Source organism: Sabethes cyaneus, chromosome 3 (genome assembly GCF_943734655.1).
Source record: "Sabethes cyaneus chromosome 3, idSabCyanKW18_F2, whole genome shotgun sequence".
In the NCBI taxonomy this organism is placed as follows: Eukaryota; Metazoa; Arthropoda; class Insecta; order Diptera; family Culicidae; genus Sabethes; species Sabethes cyaneus.
In genome coordinates, this window is record NC_071355.1 from 158,090,054 (window position 1) to 158,112,159 (window position 22,106).

The 22,106-nt window shown below is 41.1% G+C and overlaps 1 protein-coding gene across 1 annotated transcript; it reads left to right on the forward strand.

Annotated features, from left to right (window-relative positions):
* Window positions 1-2,313: 2,313 nt before the first annotated feature.
* Window positions 2,314-22,072, forward strand: LOC128741292 (dyslexia-associated protein KIAA0319-like protein). The gene is made up of 7 exons (XM_053837000.1): window positions 2,314-2,548; window positions 2,808-4,615; window positions 4,672-4,971; window positions 5,031-5,327; window positions 5,382-5,616; window positions 5,671-5,838; window positions 20,954-22,072. The coding sequence occupies exons 1-7, from the start codon at window positions 2,317-2,319 to the stop codon at window positions 21,130-21,132; spliced, it is 3,219 nt and encodes a 1,072-aa protein (XP_053692975.1). The 5' UTR covers window positions 2,314-2,316; the 3' UTR covers window positions 21,133-22,072.
* Window positions 22,073-22,106: the final 34 nt, after the last annotated feature.

Genomic DNA, 22,106 nt, shown 5'->3' on the forward strand with positions numbered 1-22,106 from the left:
TACTTGAGTTAAGGTGCGGGAGGAATTAACCCATTAATCTTGATGACAATCCAAGTAGGCATTGGTCCTCGACGACCATACTCGACCATAACGATGACCTCAGCGAGAATTGAGTAAGCACCGGTCCCAACCGGTAATAATGGCTGTAATAGGTTCTCCGAACACACCGCTCCCTACTGGCAATGACGGGTATTAATGAATGCACCGTACCGACCGGCTTCTACCAAATGGCAGCTGATTATAATTCACCGCAAGTACCGGTCCCTTTCCTACCCGAAAGCTATTCAGCTATCAGAAGAAGTCTTACCGCAAGTACCGGTTCCTACTGACAATGGCGGATGAAGATGGCTAACCGCACGCTGTGATTCCTACCGGCAATAGCGGATAAAGATGCCCAAGCAACAATGTGAGTTTTATTGTATTCTAATGGCGATTTTCATGACCCATTTTGATTTAAATGCCATCATAAAAGTATAATAAAACCCAAATTGTTACTGGGGTGGCTCACCGCAAGCACCGGTTCCTACCGGCAATGTTGGTAAAACATGGCTTCCTGAATCCACCCAGAATGGAACCAGCTTCTCTCTCTCTCTCTCTCTCTCTCTCTCTCTCTCTCTCTCTCTCTCTCTCTCTCTCTCTCTCTCTCTCTCTCTGATTCTTAGCACTCGTCGTTTGAAAACTCCGAGCACTCGCATGTCCTCCTCGAGCATTGTCCATGTTTTAGTTTCTATGTTTTCTATGTATTTTGACAGCTTGAAATAAAAATATCATCGTTTGATATTGCTGATTGCAAGGAAAATTGTAGTATCCAAAGTGCGATATCGCTCATAAAAGTGCTATTTTGCATTAAATCGTTTCGGTATCTTCGGCGCACTTTTTCGTTATATTCCAAGCAATGTAAGTGCGCCGAAGAGACCGAAACGATTTAATGCAAAATAGCACTTTTAGGAGCGATATCGCACTTTGGATGGTACAATTTTCCTTGCAATTGACAATATTGTGATATCAATTGCTTGTCGCATGAAGCAAAGAATGCTGGCTTTAGTTTTCAGAAGGCCGCATAATCTAGAGTGACTATATACAGAGTGGCGAAAATGTCAAAATTGGAATGATAATTATCTGTCAGTGTCATTCCAATCGAGCAGACGACCTATTCAACGCGTATGCAGGAAAGAGAAAGAAAACCCTTGGAAAAACCGCATTGCATACATTTGGGATGACTTGTCGCCACTCTGTATATAGTCACTCTAGCATAATCAACCCTTTTGCGTGCACTCAAAATAATCCACACGTCCTTTCCACGTGAAAAATCACGTAAATTTCTCTACAGGGATTTACGTGACTTTCAGGTGATTATTATTGGAAAAAATAATAACATCTATCTGATTTACACGGTAACGCATTAGTATGCGTGCGAACTACCTGAAAATCACGTAAATAGTACAGGAAAAGCTGGGTGGAAAATATTCACATAACTTTTCAGGTAACTTCGACGTGAAATATATTTTGAGTGTGCATTATGCCGTGTGCGACCTTCTGAAAACTTAAGCCAATGAAGCTTTTGTTCGTCAATAGAACTTGCTAATTTGCAGTTGTGTTGGTGGTTTGTTTTCCTCCAGTTTGAAAAACGTCATGGAAAAACCAACAGCAGCAGCAACAAATCGCGTGTACGTATAAGCGGCATAGTGTGCATACGGTAGCAGTCAGCAATCTCATAATAGAGCCGAACTCTGTATATAGGCATACTAAGGCGGGCAATAAAAGAGGCGGGCGGGCTGGTTTGAAAATAATAACAAAGTTGGGCAAGGGTACCAGTTGTGCAACTATGCAATCCGTAAGCAAATTTTTTCGATGCATTTTTCGATATTTTTTATTTTGTAAACAACTAGGTAAGTATTTAAACTTTTCAGGATACGTGATATTCATAAAAATATAATTTTTTTCCAAATTGACAAAAGCCTAATCAGAGTTTTGTTTTTAGTTCTTAGTTTAAAGGTTTAAACTCGCGAATATATCTTGAAAGCTGTCACAAAAATTCTGGCATCTCTGTGTTTGACATTACTGATAACACAGAAGAAATACTGCGAACTGCGTGTGTTTTTTAAAGTTTTTTCAGCCAACTCTTGGTGAAAAAGTTATTTCCTAAAAGAAAAGAAAATATACATTTTGCTATTCTTTTAATTAATATAATGTGTTTAATGTTCAAAGTGGTAAATCTATGCATGTAATACTGGATAATTAAATCATTGATTAAATCAAAATTTTGCAAATTTTAAATCCATTCTGTGCAACCGAGCTGTTCTTAAATTAAGAGTGATGCATTTTTTTCGATTTAAACGTAACAAAAGTATTACCAATAGTAATTTTTGGGTGATATTGGCATTCATTGCCCTGCTAAATGGTATTAGTCTGAAATTGGAAGCATTTGCTAAGGGAGCCATACCGGATGACCATCCAAACAATCCTGATGTCCAGCAGCAATCCCAACCACAGGACGTCAAGTGTCCTTACATGTTAAAACGAATATTCGATGGATATGCTCCAATTGGTAAGCCCATATTTAATTATAAGTTCCAAATTTCGAAGTAATTTGTCATCTAAGATAATTTTAAATCGCTTTGTTTTATCGATTAGCATAATGACTAATCAATCAAAATTTTCATGTATTTGATCAATAAAGACATTGTACCGCGTAAAAAGCTATGTTTAATTGCATATTTGAAATAATAATAAATAAAAATATTATTCCTGTGAATAATATGAGTATTCCTGTGAGTCTTGTATGTTATTATTTTCTTGTTTTGTAGGAGGTCGTGAAGCCGGTAACTATACTGAATATACCGAAGCAAGTTCACTGAAACCTTGTGTTCACCAATGTTGCGCTAAGGGTGATGGTTGTAACACAGCATTCATGTTCAACAAAACTTGTTACCATGTGCGCTGCTTAAGCAATGAACTGTGCCTGCCAGCGAAGAAAAAGAACCTTTCTACACCGTTGCAGATGGTGCTAGTTAATCCTTTGGCTACTGCAGGAGACAGCACAGCCGACAGCTGGTGGGAAATACTAAAAAATGCCAACGCACAAGAAACCCGACTTATGGAACCTAGTGATAGCAGTATGGTGGCTGAAGGAGATAATATCTTAAAAAAATTGAAAGACATCTACAATTTGGAGCGCAATCGTGAAGATTTAGTTGACGGGGTTTATAATATTCCTCTGAAACAGTTTGAAGATTACGATTTCGGGAAATATTCAAAGAATTACCTTAATGATCAATACGATGATATGCTTATGGATGAAACAAAGCTTTATCCGGAAGATAAGGCACTGTCAACTATCACATGCGAGGTTGGAAATGATAGTACTTGTCCTAAAAATGAGATATGTGTTCGACTGACTAACTCCGTCACAGCATTATGTGTGTGCCCGGAACATTTTGAGAGAAATAGTAAAAATGCTTGCCTCAAAACCAAGCAAATCGTTCCTCAAACGTTGACGGCTCAGAAACTTATCATGAATAACATACACAGTGAAGCCGGAGAAATAGATGAAGGCAACCAGGAGCCAAAGAAACTAATGGTATCGGTCGTCTCGAAAGACGTTCGGCTACCAGACAACGAAGCTTTTCTGTCAGCTTATGTTATTCCCGACGAAGCCACCAGCGGAGACAAATATTCCTACTCATGGTCTTTGATTTCGCAGCCAACCAAAGGGGATAGTAACGCCACAATCACTGATCAAACTAAACCACAAGCTAAGCTATCGAAGCTTACAGCAGGTCTATATAGATTCAAAGTAACTGTTACTGGTCAGAACGGTTGGTACGGTGAAGCCTATCCGAACATTACAGTCTTACCAGAACAAAAGATTAACAAAGCACCTGAAGTTAGTATAACACCTGCCGAACAAACTGTCAAACTTCCTAATCAGGAAGCAATCCTTGACGGTAGTGCTTCTAAAGATGATGATAAAATCGTATCCTGGAAATGGGAGCTTGTTCAGGGTCCCTTAGGCTACCAAGCGGAACTACCGGCAGTCGCAACCTTACAATTGAAAAATCTTACCATTCCTGGTAAATACACTTTTAAGCTAACAGTTATCGACATAGAAAACCTATCCAACAGCACCACAGCTACTATAGAAGTGCTAAAAGAGATTGACTATCCACCCGAAGCCAATGCTGGACAAAACGTTATCCTCTATCTACCGAACAACAATGTGACACTTAATGGATCATTAAGTAAAGACGATCATGAAATTGTGGCTTGGGAGTGGACCAAAGCTAGTACTGATCAATCCAAAGCAGTCGACATGCAAAACACAAGAACACCCTATCTTCAACTATCCAATTTGGAAGAAGGTGTATACGCCTTCGAGCTAAAGGTAACGGATGCTAAGAACCAAAGCAGTACTTCTACCGTTCACGTCTTTGTTAAAATGCCAACCAATATGCCACCGGTTGCAAATGCCGGGACCAATAGCACTGTTGTTTTGCCTCAAAATTGGGCTATACTGAATGGAACTGGATCTAAAGATGACATAAAGGTGACTAGTTGGAACTGGCGACAAATAAGTGGGCCTAGCACAGCTGTGATTCTTGATGGAAATAGTTCGGTGAGCCTATTCCGTAACAATATGTTTTTATTAAGGCTTATAATATTACTTTTCAGTTGGCCAATGCTACTTCCCTGACAATTGGAGAATATATATTTGAATTAGCCGTTGGAGACGAAGCTAACAACAACGCTAGCGATCGTGTAAAAATTACTGTGGTACAGGAACGCAATACAGCCCCTGTTGCAAATGGTGGGGGAGATCAAAGTATTACATTGCCTACCAATGCTATCGTGCTAAATGGCACCCGTTCGTATGATGATTTGGGCATTGCCAACTATAGCTGGACACGAGAAGCGGGCAGTTTAGCCATTGGAACTATTGTAGATGATAGTGACCATAAGCCCGTGTTAATAGTACGACAGTTCTTAACAATAAAAGAGTAAGCATTAATAAAAATTTCAACTATTTACAGCTGACAAACATTGTCCCAGGACGGTACGTGTTCAAACTAACGGTTACCGATGGTCAGGGTTTGTCCGGAATCGATACCGTGAGTGTCATTGTTCATCCAGACCCACTCGTAATGAATTTGGTTGAGCTGACTTTGACAATGGAAGCAATCGTATTGACCCAACCAGAATTACACTCATTGCAACAGAAGCTTGTTCTTTTGATAGGAGACAATACTGCACAGTTGCATATACGCGAGCTAAAGATCGAGCATAGAACCGGCCAAGTTGTTATCGTATTTTACGTTCAGAAAAATGAGGTACGTATTTCGGTTAGATTCCGAATAACAAAGCGATAACAATTACCATTCTAGGGCAAAGAAAATGCGGAAATAATGCCCGCACTAGAAGTCGAGAAAATCCTCAAGGAAAAATTTTGGCGAGATTATACCATACTGGGAACTTCAGTAGCGGAAATCCGTACAACAATCTGCCAGAATTCGTGCTCTGGACACGGAGTTTGTAATGCCGAAACCAGAGATTGCATGTGCCAGAGTTTCTGGATGCCTGACATTTTCTTTTTCTGGGGTGTTGCAGAGGCAAATTGCGGTAAGTGTGCGTGTTTTTATATGTGTATTTAAATTCAAAAGTTTTATTTTTCAGATTGGTCGATTCTTTACGTCATAATCGGGGTATTCATTATGTTCCTAATATTGTCTGGTATTTGCTGGGGCATAACATGTCTCTGCCGAAGACCGGCAAAACCTCGTGCGAGAAGCAAAACACAGAAATATTCGCTGCTGGGAACACATGAGGATGAGTTGCCGTCGTGTGAGTAATTTACTTGATTGTAGTTCAATTGTAGTTTATTATAATCAAGAGGTGGATGTACGATACAGTCCTTCTGACTCGGTAATCATCGATGATCGTGAGATTGAACAACATTGAGTTCATGTGAATGGAATTAACGTTGGCGTTGTCTATATTCCCCCTGATTTTTCTACTTCCCTAAAGTGCGTTGAGCGTCATACAGATTCTGTATTCTGTATGTTCTTTTTTTTATTTTATTTTATTGGGGTAAATATTTGATTACATAAAATACTTGAAGGTAACTATCCTATATCATATTATGTGTTCAATCACAAGTGGTGACTTTTCAACACCAACCAGGCTTCGTTGGAGTTGCCCTGCTTCTGGAAAAGTTCAAATCGTTCATACTACAGAGTGTCTACTACCTAGAAAAACCTGATAAACCGGGAATCGTCAAGGATTTTATTTATTCCGGGAAAACCTGTCGATATTTTGCGTCACGGTGGTTGTTACTAGACTTGAATTCCAAGGAAGGCACATTTATGAATATACAGCATGAACATGGCTAGTATGTTGATTGCCCAGTTAGCATCGACGTCAATACTGGTCTAACTAACCAGGCGTCGTATGTTCGAATCCCGGGTGGACGGTGCTGCTAGAGCCAGTAAGATCGTGCAAAAATCCTTCTGACTCTATCTAGCAGCACCGCCCTGCCGAGATTCGAGCACATTCGACTGGCTTGTTACACTAGCATTGTACCTCGAAGTTAAATGGTTTCGCAAAAGCATCAGAATCTTAACCCTCTAACGAGCAACACGGTAAAAACAATGCAATCAAGCTAATGACAATTTTTTCATGGAAGTCCATTCAAAAGAAGCTCAAATATTGATTTTCGTGCAAAAATAATTGTCTGGAGGAGCGCCAGATCAAAAAAAGTCTGATTAATCTTTTTATTTCCCAATGTCTAACGCTCTATCTAGATAATTTTTTAAATTCAGATATATTTCAAAATTGAAATAAAGCATGCAAATTATACGTACAAAAATTTTGAGGTCAATCATTTTGTTCTAGATGTTCTTTATTTCAAAAGTAAGGATGTTCCCTTTTCATGCAATTTTTTTTTCGGAATTTTCCTGAATTTTTGTTTTTAATAGATGATAACTGTTCGGAATTGGAACTGACGACAAACACTCTCTGTAAATCGACTCTTTAGCCGATCAAAGCTAAAAATATATTTTAAACTAGCCGTTATGCTTCGTTTTACTTTCCAAATGTGTATCAGTACTTACATTAATGTTTCCCTTCTATCTTTCCTATCCAACCTCCTCTTCCTTCTATCAACCGCTCTACTCTTCTGCTTTTCCTCTTTACCTTAAAGGCATTTGTAAATTAATTGATGTTATTTTCGATAAGTGTGAATACTCACGGTTACGGTTATACGGATTCCACGGTAGCACGTATAAACCTAACCTCCACTTCACAGCTCGTACCTATATGATTTTATTTTATAATTAAACGGTTCTTTTAATTATATTTTAAACTTACTTCTTCAATCTTTAGTTAATAACACTTTTAGATCTAATAATATGTACTAAGCTTCCTTTCACTATCTTTTCTTTAATCAAATTATCAAAATAATGCTCAACGCCCACTTCTATTCTGTCTTCTTTCTTGTTACCTTTTTTTTCGATCTTCTACTATCCCTTCCGGTTTGTCATTTTGACTTTCTATCGCTTGTCAAATTTTATCTCGCCTCATCGGCCAAACGATCGTAGCATTAGCGGCCACAGTTGTCCGCAACATTTTCTCCCGCCCGTAACCTCGCTCCGGGAACCACTTCCGGTTTAGAGTTACTATCCTCAATCTCCATGACGGCCAACTGTGCAGCAGCTCGCTTTTTGCGCCCGTTGTTGGTCCGCACCCATGCCTGTCTAATCCGTCCATCGCCGGACACGATAGGCTCCTCGATGACTCCTCTGATCCAGCATTTCCGGTTACTGCCTTCAACGACATACACTAAATCTCCAGTTTTCAAGGGCCTAGTTTCATTAAACCATTTCGACCTTTGGTTCAAGGACGGAACGTACTCGCTGATCCAACGTTTCCATATCATACATACTAACTCCTGAGACCGTTGGAAAGCATCCCGCAACGTGCTTGCTGGATGTGGCGATGAAGATATTGGTTGACTTACCGGTCGATCGAATGAAGCTACACGCAAAAAGTGATTGGGGGTGATAGCTTCAGGTTCATCCGACTCGTGTGTCACGTACGTAAGCGGGCGTGAATTTATTATATCCTCTGCTTCCGCTAAAGCAGTCCATAATATTTCATCGGTTAACTGTTTTCCGTCGTCGAGAGTCTTTAAAATTTCCTTTACCGAGCGAACCAGACGCTCCCAGACGCCTCCCATGTGAGGCGCAGCTGGGGGATTAAATGACCATTTCATTCTTGCACTAGTCAGCTGATCCGCACAATCGTCAGCAATCTCGCGCAATGTTTTTGCCAATTCCTTACTCGCTCCCAAAAAGTTCGTGCCGTTGTCTGAAAAGAATTCAAGTGGCCAACCTCTGCGGCTCGCAAATCTGTGTATCGCCATTAAACACGATTGTGTCGTCAACCGATGCGCTACCTCTAAATGAACCGCCCGAGCAACTAGGCATGTGAAAAGCACAATCCACCGTTTTTCTCTCTTACGTCCAACTGCCACCTCGAATGGTCCCAGGTAATCAATCCCTACATAACTAAATGGTCGCAAATACGGTGTAATTCGCTGTTCTGGTAAGGGGGCCATCCGTGGAACCGAAGGTCGATTGCGGTTTATCTTACACCATATGCACAATTTTGACACCTTTTTTATCATTGCGTCGACATGTATAACGTAGTATGATTGCCTCAGGTTATTCTTCACCGTCTGACGGTACGCGTGACCGCTCTTCTCGTGGTAATGTTGAATTATCAAATATGTCACTCTGTTGTTAGCCGGTAAGATTACTGGAAACCGTAAATCGAAGGGAAGACAATCGGCTCTCTCACATCGGCCTTCCATTCGTATCAAACCGCTTTCGTCTAACATTGGAGTTAACTTGTGTAATGGACTACTCCTCTCGAATGCAAGCCACTGATCGACGGGAAACTCTTTATTTCTTTTCAGCACTTTCAGCTCGTCGATAAAACATTGTGTCTGAGCCATTTTTAGTAGAACCTCTTCTGCCTTCTGGTACTCACTTTGCTGTAACGGGACATGTACTCTGCCCGCAACCGCAAATTGCAACAATTTCGCTTGATTGTTAGTCGCCTTTAATACTTCGATTGGAAGGCCTTTGCTCTTTCGTTTGCAATTCGATATGAATCGTAAAGCGGAAGCTACAGCGCGTACTAAAACCGGCCATTTGGATATGTTATTTGCATTAATGATATCTTCGGGCACAACCACGTTGTGCAACAATAAATGTACACGCAGCTCTTCTGTCGTGTTTGCTGGCGGTAATTGTCGTTGTGGCCACTCGCTTTCTTTCTTATACAGAAAGGCTGGACCGTGCACCCATGAACTATCAGAATGAAACTCCAAATCACAGTCCCACTTCGTCAGTGTGTCGGCAACATTAAGCCTGGTGGGCACCCACCGCCACCCGTCCAGTTTCGTTAAGCTAAGAATCTCGCCAATCCGAAATCCTACAAATGGCTTGTATCTGCGCTGGTCGGATCTAATCCACGATAGAACTACATTTGCATCGATCCAGTAGACCACTTTGTTTATAGTGAACGTATGGTTCTCAACTACTGTTCGCTGAAGCCGTGCGGCTAGAACCGCAGCCAAAAGTTCGAGGCGAGGAATTGATATTTGCTTTAATGGAGCCACTTTCGAGCGACTCATGACTAATGCGCAGCTTACCCGCTCTCGTATAATCGCCCGAAAGTAGGCCACACAACCGTATGCGGTCTCACTGGCGTCTGCAAAAATATGCAGCTGTAGATCCTGTATCTCGTGCGACATTGCGTTGCCAAAATAGCTTCGTGGAATTTTGATTAATTCAACCTGACGCATAAGTTGCGTCCACCGCATCCATTTTTTGAATGAAACATCATCAATGCGGTCGTCCCATTCGCAGCCAGATCTCCATAAATCCTGTACTAGCATCTTCCCCCGAACAACGAGCGGCGCCAGGAAGCCCGCCGGGTCGAATTGCGCCATCACGAAGCTAAGAACCATTCTTTTTGTAGGACATTCATTTCCCTGTAGAATCTCGGAAAACTCTGTCTTCGAGGCTGATGCGAAACAGAAAACATCCTCAGTCGACTTCCAAACGACGCCAAGCACGCGTTCATATTCAGTACCTTTGTCCCGGTTGAAATGCACAGTCGAATCCGCAATCCCCTCGCCAAAATGCTCTAGAAACGCAGCTGAGTTTGAAACCCAGTTTCTAATATGAAACCCAGCCTGCGAATGAATATATTTAACTTCTTCGGCCCTTTTGATTGCCTCTTCCGTGGTGTTAACGCTGTCATAATAGTCGTCAACATAGTGCCGACTGATAATCGCTTCCACTGCTTCTGGGTAATTTTCCGCGAATGATTTCGCGTTCCGATTTTTTACATATTGTGCCTGGCAAGGCGAACAGGTGGACCCGAAGGTGGCCACATCCATAACATATACCCGCGGGGCCTCTGCCGAGCTCGCTCTGAATAGAAACCGCTGCGCTTGCTTATCCTCCTGTCGAATTAGTATCTGGTGATACATTTCTTTAATGTCACCTCCGAATGCGACAGGACGTTCTCGGAAGTGACATATCACCCTGGGGAGTGGCACAAGCATATCCGGCCCTTTTATAAGCTCCGAGTTAAGGGAAATACCACCAATCGATGCAGCCGCGTCCCATACTAGGCGCACCTTTTCAGGCTTCCGTGGGTTCACAACAACATTTAGCGGTAAATACCATACAGCCTCAGGCGGCGTTTCAGTGAGCTCTGATTCCGTCGCTTTATGCGCATATCCCTTGACTTGGTAATCCACAATTTGCTGACACACGTTCTGTTTCAACGCTGGGTTTTTGCTTAGCTTACGTTCCAGGGCTTGCATTCTGCGCACAGCCATTGAATAATTATCCGGAAAACGTCGTTTATCCTCGCGCCATAATAACCCGGTTTCGAAATGCTTTCCCACTCGCTTCGTCGTCGTTTTGAGAATATCCTTCGCCCGCATATCTTCCTTCGGCTCAGGAATAGCGAAACACGACACACCGGTTTCATCTAGCACGTACTGGGTCTGCAGCATATCGTGCAATTGTTGGTTACTGACTGGTAAAGTCGAGTGTAGATTCAAATAGGCCTTCGGCCCCGCCTTATTCTTCTCTGGCCCATAGATGGTCCAACCCATTTTCGTACGTACAGCAATCGGTTCATTCTTTGCACCAACCCGCGATTCTAGTGGTGCAAATAAATGTACATTGTCTAACCCAATGAGAATTGTCGGTTGTTCCAACGGATAATCTAGCACGGGTACACCTTCCAAATGCTTATATTTGACCGCTATTTGTGAAAATCGCAGCTCCTGTTTCGGCAAGTCTAGTTTTGCAACCGTTCGTACATTTTCTAATGGAAACATTCGCTTCGAACCTCTCGCTGATAATGAAATTTCTATCTTTCGTGAGCTATTTTCAAAACGGTTAACGTTTCCAGTCCACGTAACAATAAGCGGCTCAGATTTGCCGGTCACTTGTAGGTGATTCGCTACTATTTCATCCACAAGAGTCGTGGACGATCCCTCGTCAAGAAAAGCTAGTGTATCAAATCTGTTGTTTCCAGCGTGCAGCGTCACTGGTACTACGCGGAAAATTACTGTTCTTCCTTCATCGTGCGTGTTGCATACGACCTTCTGCATCTGGACCGTCCCTTCTGCGCGATGCAAAAGAGGATGGTGGTTTCCTCTACAATTCTTGATATTACAGCGAATCTTAGAATTACACCGGTGACTACCGTGTTTGTTCAGACAAATACCGCACAACTTTTCTCGTTCGACCGCTTTCAAGCGATCCGCTAGGTTCATTTTCTTGAAGTCGTCACAGAATTTGATCATGTGATCCGTTCTATTGCAAATCCAACACGCCTTGCTGAATGTTCCGCCTTGTGAAGTGGCGCTTCGCTCTGGCCCTGAATCGTGTAAATGTACATACTCCTTTTTACTCGGCCTTGTCCTGGCAGGTCGCATTTGGTCCTTTTCGGCCACGGAGAAATCTGCCACTTCGGATACATCCGCAACGATCTCGGTAATGAAATTAGTGAATTTTCTTAAAGGCGTGCCTTCTCTTCCTCGTTTAAATCTGACCCATTCCAGCTTGTAGCTTGGCGGTAGCTTGTCCACTAGCTCTTGCACCATCATAGGGTTATTTAAATGGTCATTCAATCGCGCAGCCTCTAGATGGTCGCAAAGCTGTTTCACTGTGATGCCGAATGAAATAAACGTGCCTAATCTATCGGCTTTTGGAGCTGGAGCGTGTTTTACTTTTTCAAACAACGTCCTCATTAACTTTTCCGGTTGCCCGAAAAGCCAACGTAAATCCTCAATAACTTCTGGTACTGAGTCTGGAAGCACTAACATACTGCGAACTGCGTTCAAAGCATCACCTTCAAGGCTATCTTGCAAGCGCTTAAGGTTTTCTAAATTGTTGTACCCGCAAGCTGCAGTCGAATGATCATAGCTACTAATAAAAAGTGGCCAGATTTGAGCATCTCCATTAAACTTGGGTAAGCTATTGCAAATAGCCTTGCGAGTCGCTAATTGATCCGGAGTGAGCCTAGCAACCTGGTTCACCGTTCCTTCACCGAATCTGTTAGCTGGAAGAGTATTTATTCGAACATTCGAGTTTGCATCACCAAAGTCAGATTCGCGTTCAGCTTCTCCACTAGCAAGTGACTCGGCGGGACCTTCAACGATTTCATTTATTCTATTCGAAGTTCCCATTCCCACTACATTTTCGCTTCTTCCATGCTCTTGATTATCGCAGCTATCTTGTCTTTTCAACCAGTCATTCACCGTTTTTGTTTTCTCCGGCTCTAACGTTCTTCCAACACCGTTTGCGTTTTTTAATTCCGTTCTGACGTTTTGGATACTTCTGTTCATTTTAGCCCGAATTTCATCACGTTGTTTTATAAAATTCTGCTCATCCGCCAACTGAGCTTCCAACATTTGGTTTTCTTCCATTAGCTGCCGATTTTGCATTTCGCGCCGAGCCTGCAATTCCATTTTTCGAATCTCTCGTTCTTGTTCCATCTGTTTCTCGTTCCAAGCCATTTCAAGCGCAATTCGCTTCCTTCGAATCTCCATCTGCTTCGCGAATTCCGTTTCACGTGCGAGCTGTTCTTCCTCTAACTGCTGCTCAGTAAGATTTAGGACAGAACCAGTTCCACGATGAGAACCAACGTCACTTTTCGAGATCTTTTTCGAACTCTTCTTCGATTGCTTCGGAACGGATAACGACTGGACATTAGGGACGCATTGTGGGCAAAGCCAATCTACTTCGACTATCTTCTCGTCTACGTTAACGCATGAAAAGTGTGCCCACCGCTCACAATTCTTGCATTGGACCCAATCGACGTCGTCGGATTCCACCTTTCCACATGCTAGACAGAGATCATCATGTTTTCCTTCGGAAGCTGATGAAGCCATTGTAGAGCAATCCGATGCAAAGGATTAATCTTTGATTTTGTTCGGAATTGGAACTGACGACAAACACTCTCTGTAAATCGACTCTTTAGCCGATCAAAGCTAAAAATATATTTTAAACTAGCCGTTATGCTTCGTTTTACTTTCCAAATGTGTATCAGTACTTACATTAATGTTTCCCTTCTATCTTTCCTATCCAACCTCCTCTTCCTTCTATCAACCGCTCTACTCTTCTGCTTTTCCTCTTTACCTTAAAGGCATTTGTAAATTAATTGATGTTATTTTCGATAAGTGTGAATACTCACGGTTACGGTTATACGGATTCCACGGTAGCACGTATAAACCTAACCTCCACTTCACAGCTCGTACCTATATGATTTTATTTTATAATTAAACGGTTCTTTTAATTATATTTTAAACTTACTTCTTCAATCTTTAGTTAATAACACTTTTAGATCTAATAATATGTACTAAGCTTCCTTTCACTATCTTTTCTTTAATCAAATTATCAAAATAATGCTCAACGCCCACTTCTATTCTGTCTTCTTTCTTGTTACCTTTTTTTTCGATCTTCTACTATCCCTTCCGGTTTGTCATTTTGACTTTCTATCGCTTGTCAAATTTTATCTCGCCTCATCGGCCAAACGATCGTAGCATTAGCGGCCACAGTTGTCCGCAACAATAACTTTTGAATGCATGGTCAAAATGCTATGATATTAATATCAAAATGTCAAGCAATCTGTTCTGAACACATTTTTCATACTGTCAATTCAAAACAAATTACATATGTGGCTCTGGAGCTCCAAATGCGAAGGCCGCCGACAGATGGCCTTACCCGGTAGAGGGTTAAACAAAATCCCAAACGTTTTTGGTCATTCGTTACCGAGGAACGCTAGGAAACTGGACTTCGTGTTCAAATGTCACTTGGTGATACATCTGCCATCAATTTTGAAGACATCTGTAATCTTTTTGCTCAGTAGTTTTCTAGTGTGTTAGCTAGCAGTGGTGCTTTAGCTCTTAACGCGATTTAAACATAACTAGTTTGGAACACAACGAAGTTGAAATTACCTTGAGGCAGTTGAAATTCTATTAAAATGAAAATTCATCTCCTATGCCAGATGGAATACCTTCGATTATACTGAAGAACTGCGAATCTATTCTTTTGAAGCCTCTACAGTTTATTAGTATCGCTTCTTCAGGAAGCATTTCCTGTATGCTGGAAAAGATCCTATATCTTTCCTGTGTTCATAAAGAAACACAAAAACGATATTGCCAATTACCCCGGGATTACATCGCTTAGCGCTGGCTCGAAATTATTTGAGATCTATGTCGGTGGCTCGTTGCGCAGAAGTTTTGCGTAATACATCTCAACTGATCAGCATGGCTTCTTCCTGGTCACTCGGTTAGCACGAATCTGGTGGAGTTCAGCTCTGTTTGTCTACAACAAATGGAAGGTGGAGCACAAGTCGACACGGTGTTTACCCACATCAAAGCTGCGCTCGATCGTGCCCACCACATTATGCTGCTAGCCAAAATAAAACATCTCGGTGCCTCTGCTGGTTTTGTCCGGTGGTTGAAATCCTTCTTTAAAAACCGCTGTCTTTCTGTGAAACCGGAGAAAACTTTGTCTTGCGACTTCAGGAGTACCTCAGGTGTTCGTATTTTTCACTGTATTACAACAATGTCTGCATAATACTTCCAGGATGCAGAATCGTGTACGCTGATGACCTCAAAATCTACCTTGCAGTTTGCTCAGTTGCTTATTGTATCGAATTATAAAAGCTTATGTTACAGCCGAAAGCAGGCCAGGTCAGACAGCCGGAATATTGAACGCATAACGTTCGCCAAGGATCTTGGTGTCTCATTGCATACCGAACTTACATTCCAGGACCACTACAGGCAAACAAAAACCAGGAATTCATAATGAGAATTGCAATAAAGTTTTGTGATCCATCTTGCCTAAGAACGTTGTATTCCGTACGCTGTCACTGGAGCTGGCAGCTGTTGTTTTTGAGTCTTTACACTGGCCTTTGGACTACACAGACCGAATTTATACAAAAAAGGTTCATGAGGTCCGAGCTTCGGAATCTGCCCTAGGATCCGTCAAGTCGAACTTCCTCAATACGAACATAGATGTTAGCTGCTGGACATGGACACATTGAAAGAGAGAATGGACGATATACGTGCAGTATTTACTAAGTATTTGGAAAGTTACTACAACAGTGCCCCGAATAAGGCGGTGGGTGGTGGTGGTGTACGCCCACGGCGATTTCTTAGTTGTCCATTCATCAAAAAAGTTAATTTTTGGTACATTGGTAGTATGTTGTATAACCTAGTCAACTACCAAAAATCAACTTTATTGGTTAATGGACAGCTGAGATATCGCAATGGGCGTACATCACCACCCATCGCCTTATTCGGGGGATTCCTGTATGTAGATCAATTGATACCCTTTGGATTCTGGCAAAGATCAATATGAACACGCCCCTGGGAGTTCTTCGTTCAACGTACTCTCTTAGAATATAGTCAAAACGAACTTGTGCATGTGTCTTCTACTTGTTTGATTTTAACATTAGCTGTGAAACGTTCAAATGTCGTTTACGTAATCGTAAACATTTTAATTTGTTAGTAGTTTTTTATTATTTTATATCCGCATGACTATGTTGTCAGATGAAGCAAAGACAATAAATAAATAAAGAAATTACTGCATGTCATGTGTCAAACTTTTAACAAGTTTTAACAACAAGAATAACCACTGTTTTTCCACTAGCACGTAACCAGGCTGAAAAAACAGCAGCAATCGCTTACACGTATCCGCTCTTGATGATGGTTTAGAACACACAATTATGATCACATTTACTTATTCTAGAAACTAAACATCTTTGAATCTGCTATCACAGAACAATTCTACTTCTTTTTATCACGGAAGAACACAACAATTCCCCTCTGATATGAAAATATAAATCAGTTTTCATTCACTAGCCATTGCCAGCATTTTGTTTTTAATTCAAACATATGGTGCGTTATTTACACTACTACCAATATGTGAGGCCTGAAACACCTGAAAAGCTTCTATCGTGTTGACATAGCAAGTATTTGAGTGACAACCAGTTGCCTCTGGCGCTAATGTATATGAACGATTCAATGATACACTAGCACCAGCAGCAAGCTGTTGTCACTGCAAAACTAATTATCTTCAATGAGCCCGGAATGTCGGCAATACCGACACATTATCCATCGGTCTCTTTTGATCTGTTTTTGCAAAGGTGCCATCCAGATACCACGTGGACAGAAAAATACCAATTTTCAACCCCCCCGTCCCCCTCCGTGGACAAGCGTGGACATTGGCTCAACCCCCACCCCCCTCCCCTGTTTGTCCACGTGGACATTTTTTTTGCTTATGTCAAATTTAACAAAACTGAAATGCATTCTGCTAAATTTTATTTTCAACTTGATTTATGCAGTATTTATTGAAGAAGCTTACGTGAATGGAAGCTCCAGTCTAAAGACCCCGACACAATGCATACGGATTTTCAGTCGTTGTGGAAATTTAAGTTTTTCCATGGATTTTCGTCAATTTTCCGCAACGTATTATATTCCGTATGCAAAGTGTTAGAACCTTAATTCTTGTGATCTTGTCTACTGCAAATTATTATCGACTACAATAAAGTCCGTTTCGGCTTGACTTTCGCTTGACGATTCATCTCTGTCCAGAGTATCTTTGTCTTTGTCTAACCTCAGTTTGGCCGTCTACTTCTATACAACACAAGACCTTTCCGATGCGATGTGATTCATAAAATTTTCTGCAGGCGAATCCTTTTGGAAATACGTTGCCCATGGATGCCCTTGCATTTGATTTTGAGGCAAACTACAATCCATATTTGGTGCAAGCGCGACCTAAATGATAAATGAGTCACGTGACTGGTGAATATTCGTGGATTCTGTTACCTTTATCATTTTCAAAAGAGGGCAAGGATTGTAAAACAATACACTCGAGTCTTTTTTTACACGGTTTGCTTTTTTCGATTACTCAAGAACGGTGCAATTTAGGGACCATTTACAAAATACGTGACGAATGTCGGGCCTCTCCCAAACGTATTGAGAAATAAATGAATGGTCCCTAAATAGCCCCGTTCTCAATATTCGAAAAAACAAACCGTGTAAAAAAAGTAATTGAGTGTAATAACATCTTTATTACTGCATTACATCAAATGTCAGGTTCGGCAATCAATAGCTATGTGTATTAACGCAGGCTTAATCTTTTCGATAAGATTTATACCAGATATGTGCCCTCGTAATGATCAGTTCATGTGAATAGGTCAACATATGCCTCAGAAGATAAATCTTTATTTGAGCTCAAAAGCAATCACTGATCAATGGTTAATGCTAATACATATGTAGAATCAATTCAACATTGCTGTTTCTAATTTCTATTTTTTGTAGGAAAAAAACTTGTCCACGTGGACATTTTCCATACCCCCTCCCCCCCTTCCGTGGACAAGCGTGGACATTTTGATACCCCCCACCCCCCTCTAAGCTGTCCACGTGGTATATGGATGGCCCCAAAGCATCTGAAGCATCTGATCAAGCATAAGACGGCAAAATAGTCCGCACTAAAATGTTCAACCGCTGATCTAACCCCTTGATCCTAAACAACCCGAGAATTCTCGTCCGGTTCGGCTATCTGCAAACGAAAGGAAATTTTGATAGGGAACCCACTGTATCCGGTTAGAGTAGGAAGAAGAAAGATAGCCGACGGAAAAGTGACAACAAGTCTAGTTACATGTGACAGGCAGCGCTCTGAAATAGATCCGCCTCTACGACCAACCACTCATGCGAAGGTTGAAGTGTAAACTCTCTGCCTGCAGGACGGTTCTTTTCGACTTCCAAGAACCAAAGCAGAGGGTCCAAAGCCCCTAAAGGAGATGGTTGTAATAGCTGTTATCCATGGCTATGTAAAATGTAAAAATGTAAATGTTATGTAAAAACTTGAATGGATAAACCCCTAATTCAAGCTGTGACGCGACCCGTGCCGAGAGATGAATGGTGGAGGGGGTTCAATAAATTCTCTCGCCGCAATGGGGCCTGTAGAGTACCAGGGCGCCCTCCACAGTAATTTGCCCTTGCTGCATCAAGCCGGTCATTGATGCAGTGGACGATTTCTTACCGTGCAAGCTCTCTCTGCCGAAAAACAAAGAAACGAATGAGGTGGAGAGGAGAACAGGGTAGGAGCAGGACTTGAATGATGCGCTAGCACGGTTCAGTCCTGATACTCGTCTATCCTCAACACGCCGACTCGTTGTGAGTCGACAAACGAAGATGTGGCTCCAACTCTACTCACGGGTCGAGATTCACTCTGCCTGATCTCTGACTGTGTGCTGGAGGGTGGGCGAAAACAAAGGAGAGCCGAACAGTTATGGCCAGTAGGATGGCTGTACAATCGCTCAAACAATCTAAAAATATATAATGTCGAGTATGAGGGTTACTCAAAAGTTGCTGAGTCTCAATAAGAGATATCTCAACAAGCTTACCAGTCCGAGTAAATATTATCTTCGGAATCTCGGTTTCGTACAAGATGATATTTAACCTCGAAACACTTGCTCTGCAATCGTGGAGCACAAATAGTACGCAGACTGCAGTATCTCTAAAAGAGGAGATCTGGTCGGCGTTGGCGATCAGGGTACTAGGTTCATAAACCTAGTCATCCCTGATTGGCACATGTCTCGCTCCAGCTACCAGCCTGTCACTTCCTCAATAAGTGATAGGTAAACTCGAAGCATATAGTATAATAATAAAACGGGACATACCACAACAGTTCAAAATAATGGACGCAGTGGTAAGAGTACCCAACAGAAGAGGACGACAAAACCAGTTATTACAGGCGGGTGCCACAAAAAAGTCCTAAGGCCGCCCGAACAGCAACGAGGTGGTTGCGATTGGTCGTGAAATAAATGGTCTCTATAGGCTACCCGAAATAAAGAAGTCGGATGAAGCGGCTAAAAGAAAAAGTGATTACTGGCCATGACAACGAAAAATGAAAGGAAGTGAGCATGGGGACTATAAGACATCAATGGACAACCGAACGTGGAATTTTACTGGCATGCAAACGGGAGGAAACCTCTACGCTGCTAGAGAGTCAAAAGGTGAAGACAAATTCGGATCAGACCGTAGAGCTATACTAAGCCCGCTTGAGTTTCAAGGTTAAAGGCGTAGACTATGGTGAAATCTATTCACCTGTAGTTAGGTACACAACCGGCTTCCTTCAGGAAATTTACATCAACATCAAGGTTACATCAACAGTTTGTCACAGCGTTTGAACTTAGCTGATTACAAGGTGGATACTACATCCGCTCATCCGAACTAAAAGCTAACCAACCAAGGCGATGTGTTCAATCACCCAATAGTAGAAAAGGCAAATGGAAAATGTCCCATTCTGAGAGCGTGAGAGAAGTTTGCGGTACCCGGTGCAGTTCAGTACCAGTCTACTATGAGTGCGGAATGTATGGCCGTTCCGGAGAAAATTTTCGAAAAAAATTATTGCGCGAATATTCCATTTTTTACTTCTGAAGAAAATGGACAAGTAGAATACAATGATTGACCTTAAAATTTTCCTTTGAGTAATTTACATGCTTTATTATTTCAATTTTGTATTCGGTATATTTGATTTGAAAAATACCTGGATAGAGCATTTGACATGAAAAACGAAAAAGTGAAATTGGGCTATTTCCTATCTGACGGTCCTCCAGATAATCGCCTCTATTTTACATACCGATTGGACTCGGATCCGATCATAAATTTCGCTTCGATCAGAATACAACGTATACTACAACAAGGTATGCTATGATTCGGAACATGGTCTCTGATCGGAACGGGCCCGATCGGAATATAGAATCGATGCGATTTATTGTTGTATGCAAATCAAAACATAAACTAGTTTGAGTGTGCTTTCATGGCAAAATAGCCATTGCGTTGATCGCATCGTTTTTACATTTTGTTTTTACAAGAATCTATATAGGATTTTAGATGAAAAAACAAGATTTTTTTTTCAAAATACATTTATTTTTCAAGTGCTTTTAAAAGACTTATGAGCTTATTTCCACATGCGTTATGAGAAAATTAAAACTATCAGAGGCAACACTTCATTTGATGGGAATATGATTTAATATTTGTCAGATAAACATATCATTATTTGTCTACATGACGAGTCAAAATTTAACTTGTAGGTAAACAGGAAACAGGTTGTGTCGAATTTAAATTCGTCACATTGCCACTTTTTACCTTTGCTTTACCTCCGAATGGTATTGTTATTGTTGTAAATAACTCCTTTTTCTATTACTTAAAACAGATGAATTTAGCTTATTCTAATTACAAAGTATTCCAAAGTAAAAAGCTCATCGATTGCATCGAAATGAATTATATGCTTTCTCATGTTGCGTTTCTTCTGATATACCATTTTCATTTATTCCACTGCAGTCAACCGCACCGGAACAGCGCTATCAGATTCCGAAACAGATTCGGATGTCTTGTTCGAGAGCCGTTCGAAACATAACGGTGTCCCGGGACGTGTCACCAGCGGTTTGCCCAACGGAGATGTCCGAAACGGTCACGCAAAGTACAGCACCACTCGCCTTGGTCGACGGATCAAAACCTAGACTTGTACTGCGCACACACGTTACTTACGTTACGGTAAATGAAACTCTTCTTGCCTCTATTGGCACAAACGCGCTTTTGAGAAAGAACGACCGACTGTACCAGCTGAAGGGAAACCGCAACTTTCCCGAGAACATGATGCAGGAGTAATGATACAAAAGGCATTTTAAACATTACTTTTGAGTTAAGTGAGGCTAATGTTTCTTTTGTTCCTTTAGCTTACATATAGTGAGGAAAACTGAGAAAAAAATTTAACATCGTATGAAAATTGTATTAGTTTTTCAGTGTATAAGATACAAAATGTGATTTATAGCAGCCATCGAGTAAAAGTTAAACAGGTACTTATTATTATTATTATTATTATTATTAACTAGAAGTTGTCGATGCAACTTCACAAAAACTGCATTCCCATCATTCTTATCACATAATCACATAAAAGCCAGTAATGCATTTCAACATTCACTTTTAAATAATTGATGTTGCACATTTTAGTATGCGTTTTCTGTTTTAGTATTGCAAAACATGTTACTGAAACTGTATGTGATAAACTAGTAGGATATTGATATCAGTTATACCAATACTTTGCAAAGAATGATTTAAACCCCCTATTTTATGTACCTAGTTGTAACGAAAGCCTATTCTAGTCCGATAACACTTTGTTAGGTGGTATTATTAACTACAAATATATTTACGTACGCCACAATCATATAGTTTGCAATGAATCCTTTAACGCGGAAATACGGTTGGCTTTGTATGCTCGCGCTCTGTATGTATATTTGTTCGCAGTGATTTAAACCATTTTCCACTATTCAGTGAACGAAGTAGGTTACGAGGTCAAAAAAGTAAAACAGAGAAAACACGTTTAGTATTATAAAAAAAAGTTCTAACAAACTGAAGGATAATAACGTATTTTTAAAAATGGTACACCACAAATATAAAATGATATAGAGTAAACATGTTGTCTACGAAGAATCTT

Excerpts from the sequence above, each read along its gene's own strand:
- LOC128741292 (XM_053837000.1), top strand. The coding sequence starts at position 2,317 with ATGCATTTTTTTCGATTTAAACGTAACAAAAGTATTACCAATAGTAAT. Across the intron at positions 4,616-4,671 it reads TTCTTGATGGAAATAGTTCG|TTGGCCAATGCTACTTCCCT; the intron begins GTGAGCCTATTC and ends ATTACTTTTCAG. Across the intron at positions 5,839-20,953 it reads TGAGGATGAGTTGCCGTCGT|TCAACCGCACCGGAACAGCG; the intron begins GTGAGTAATTTA and ends ATTCCACTGCAG.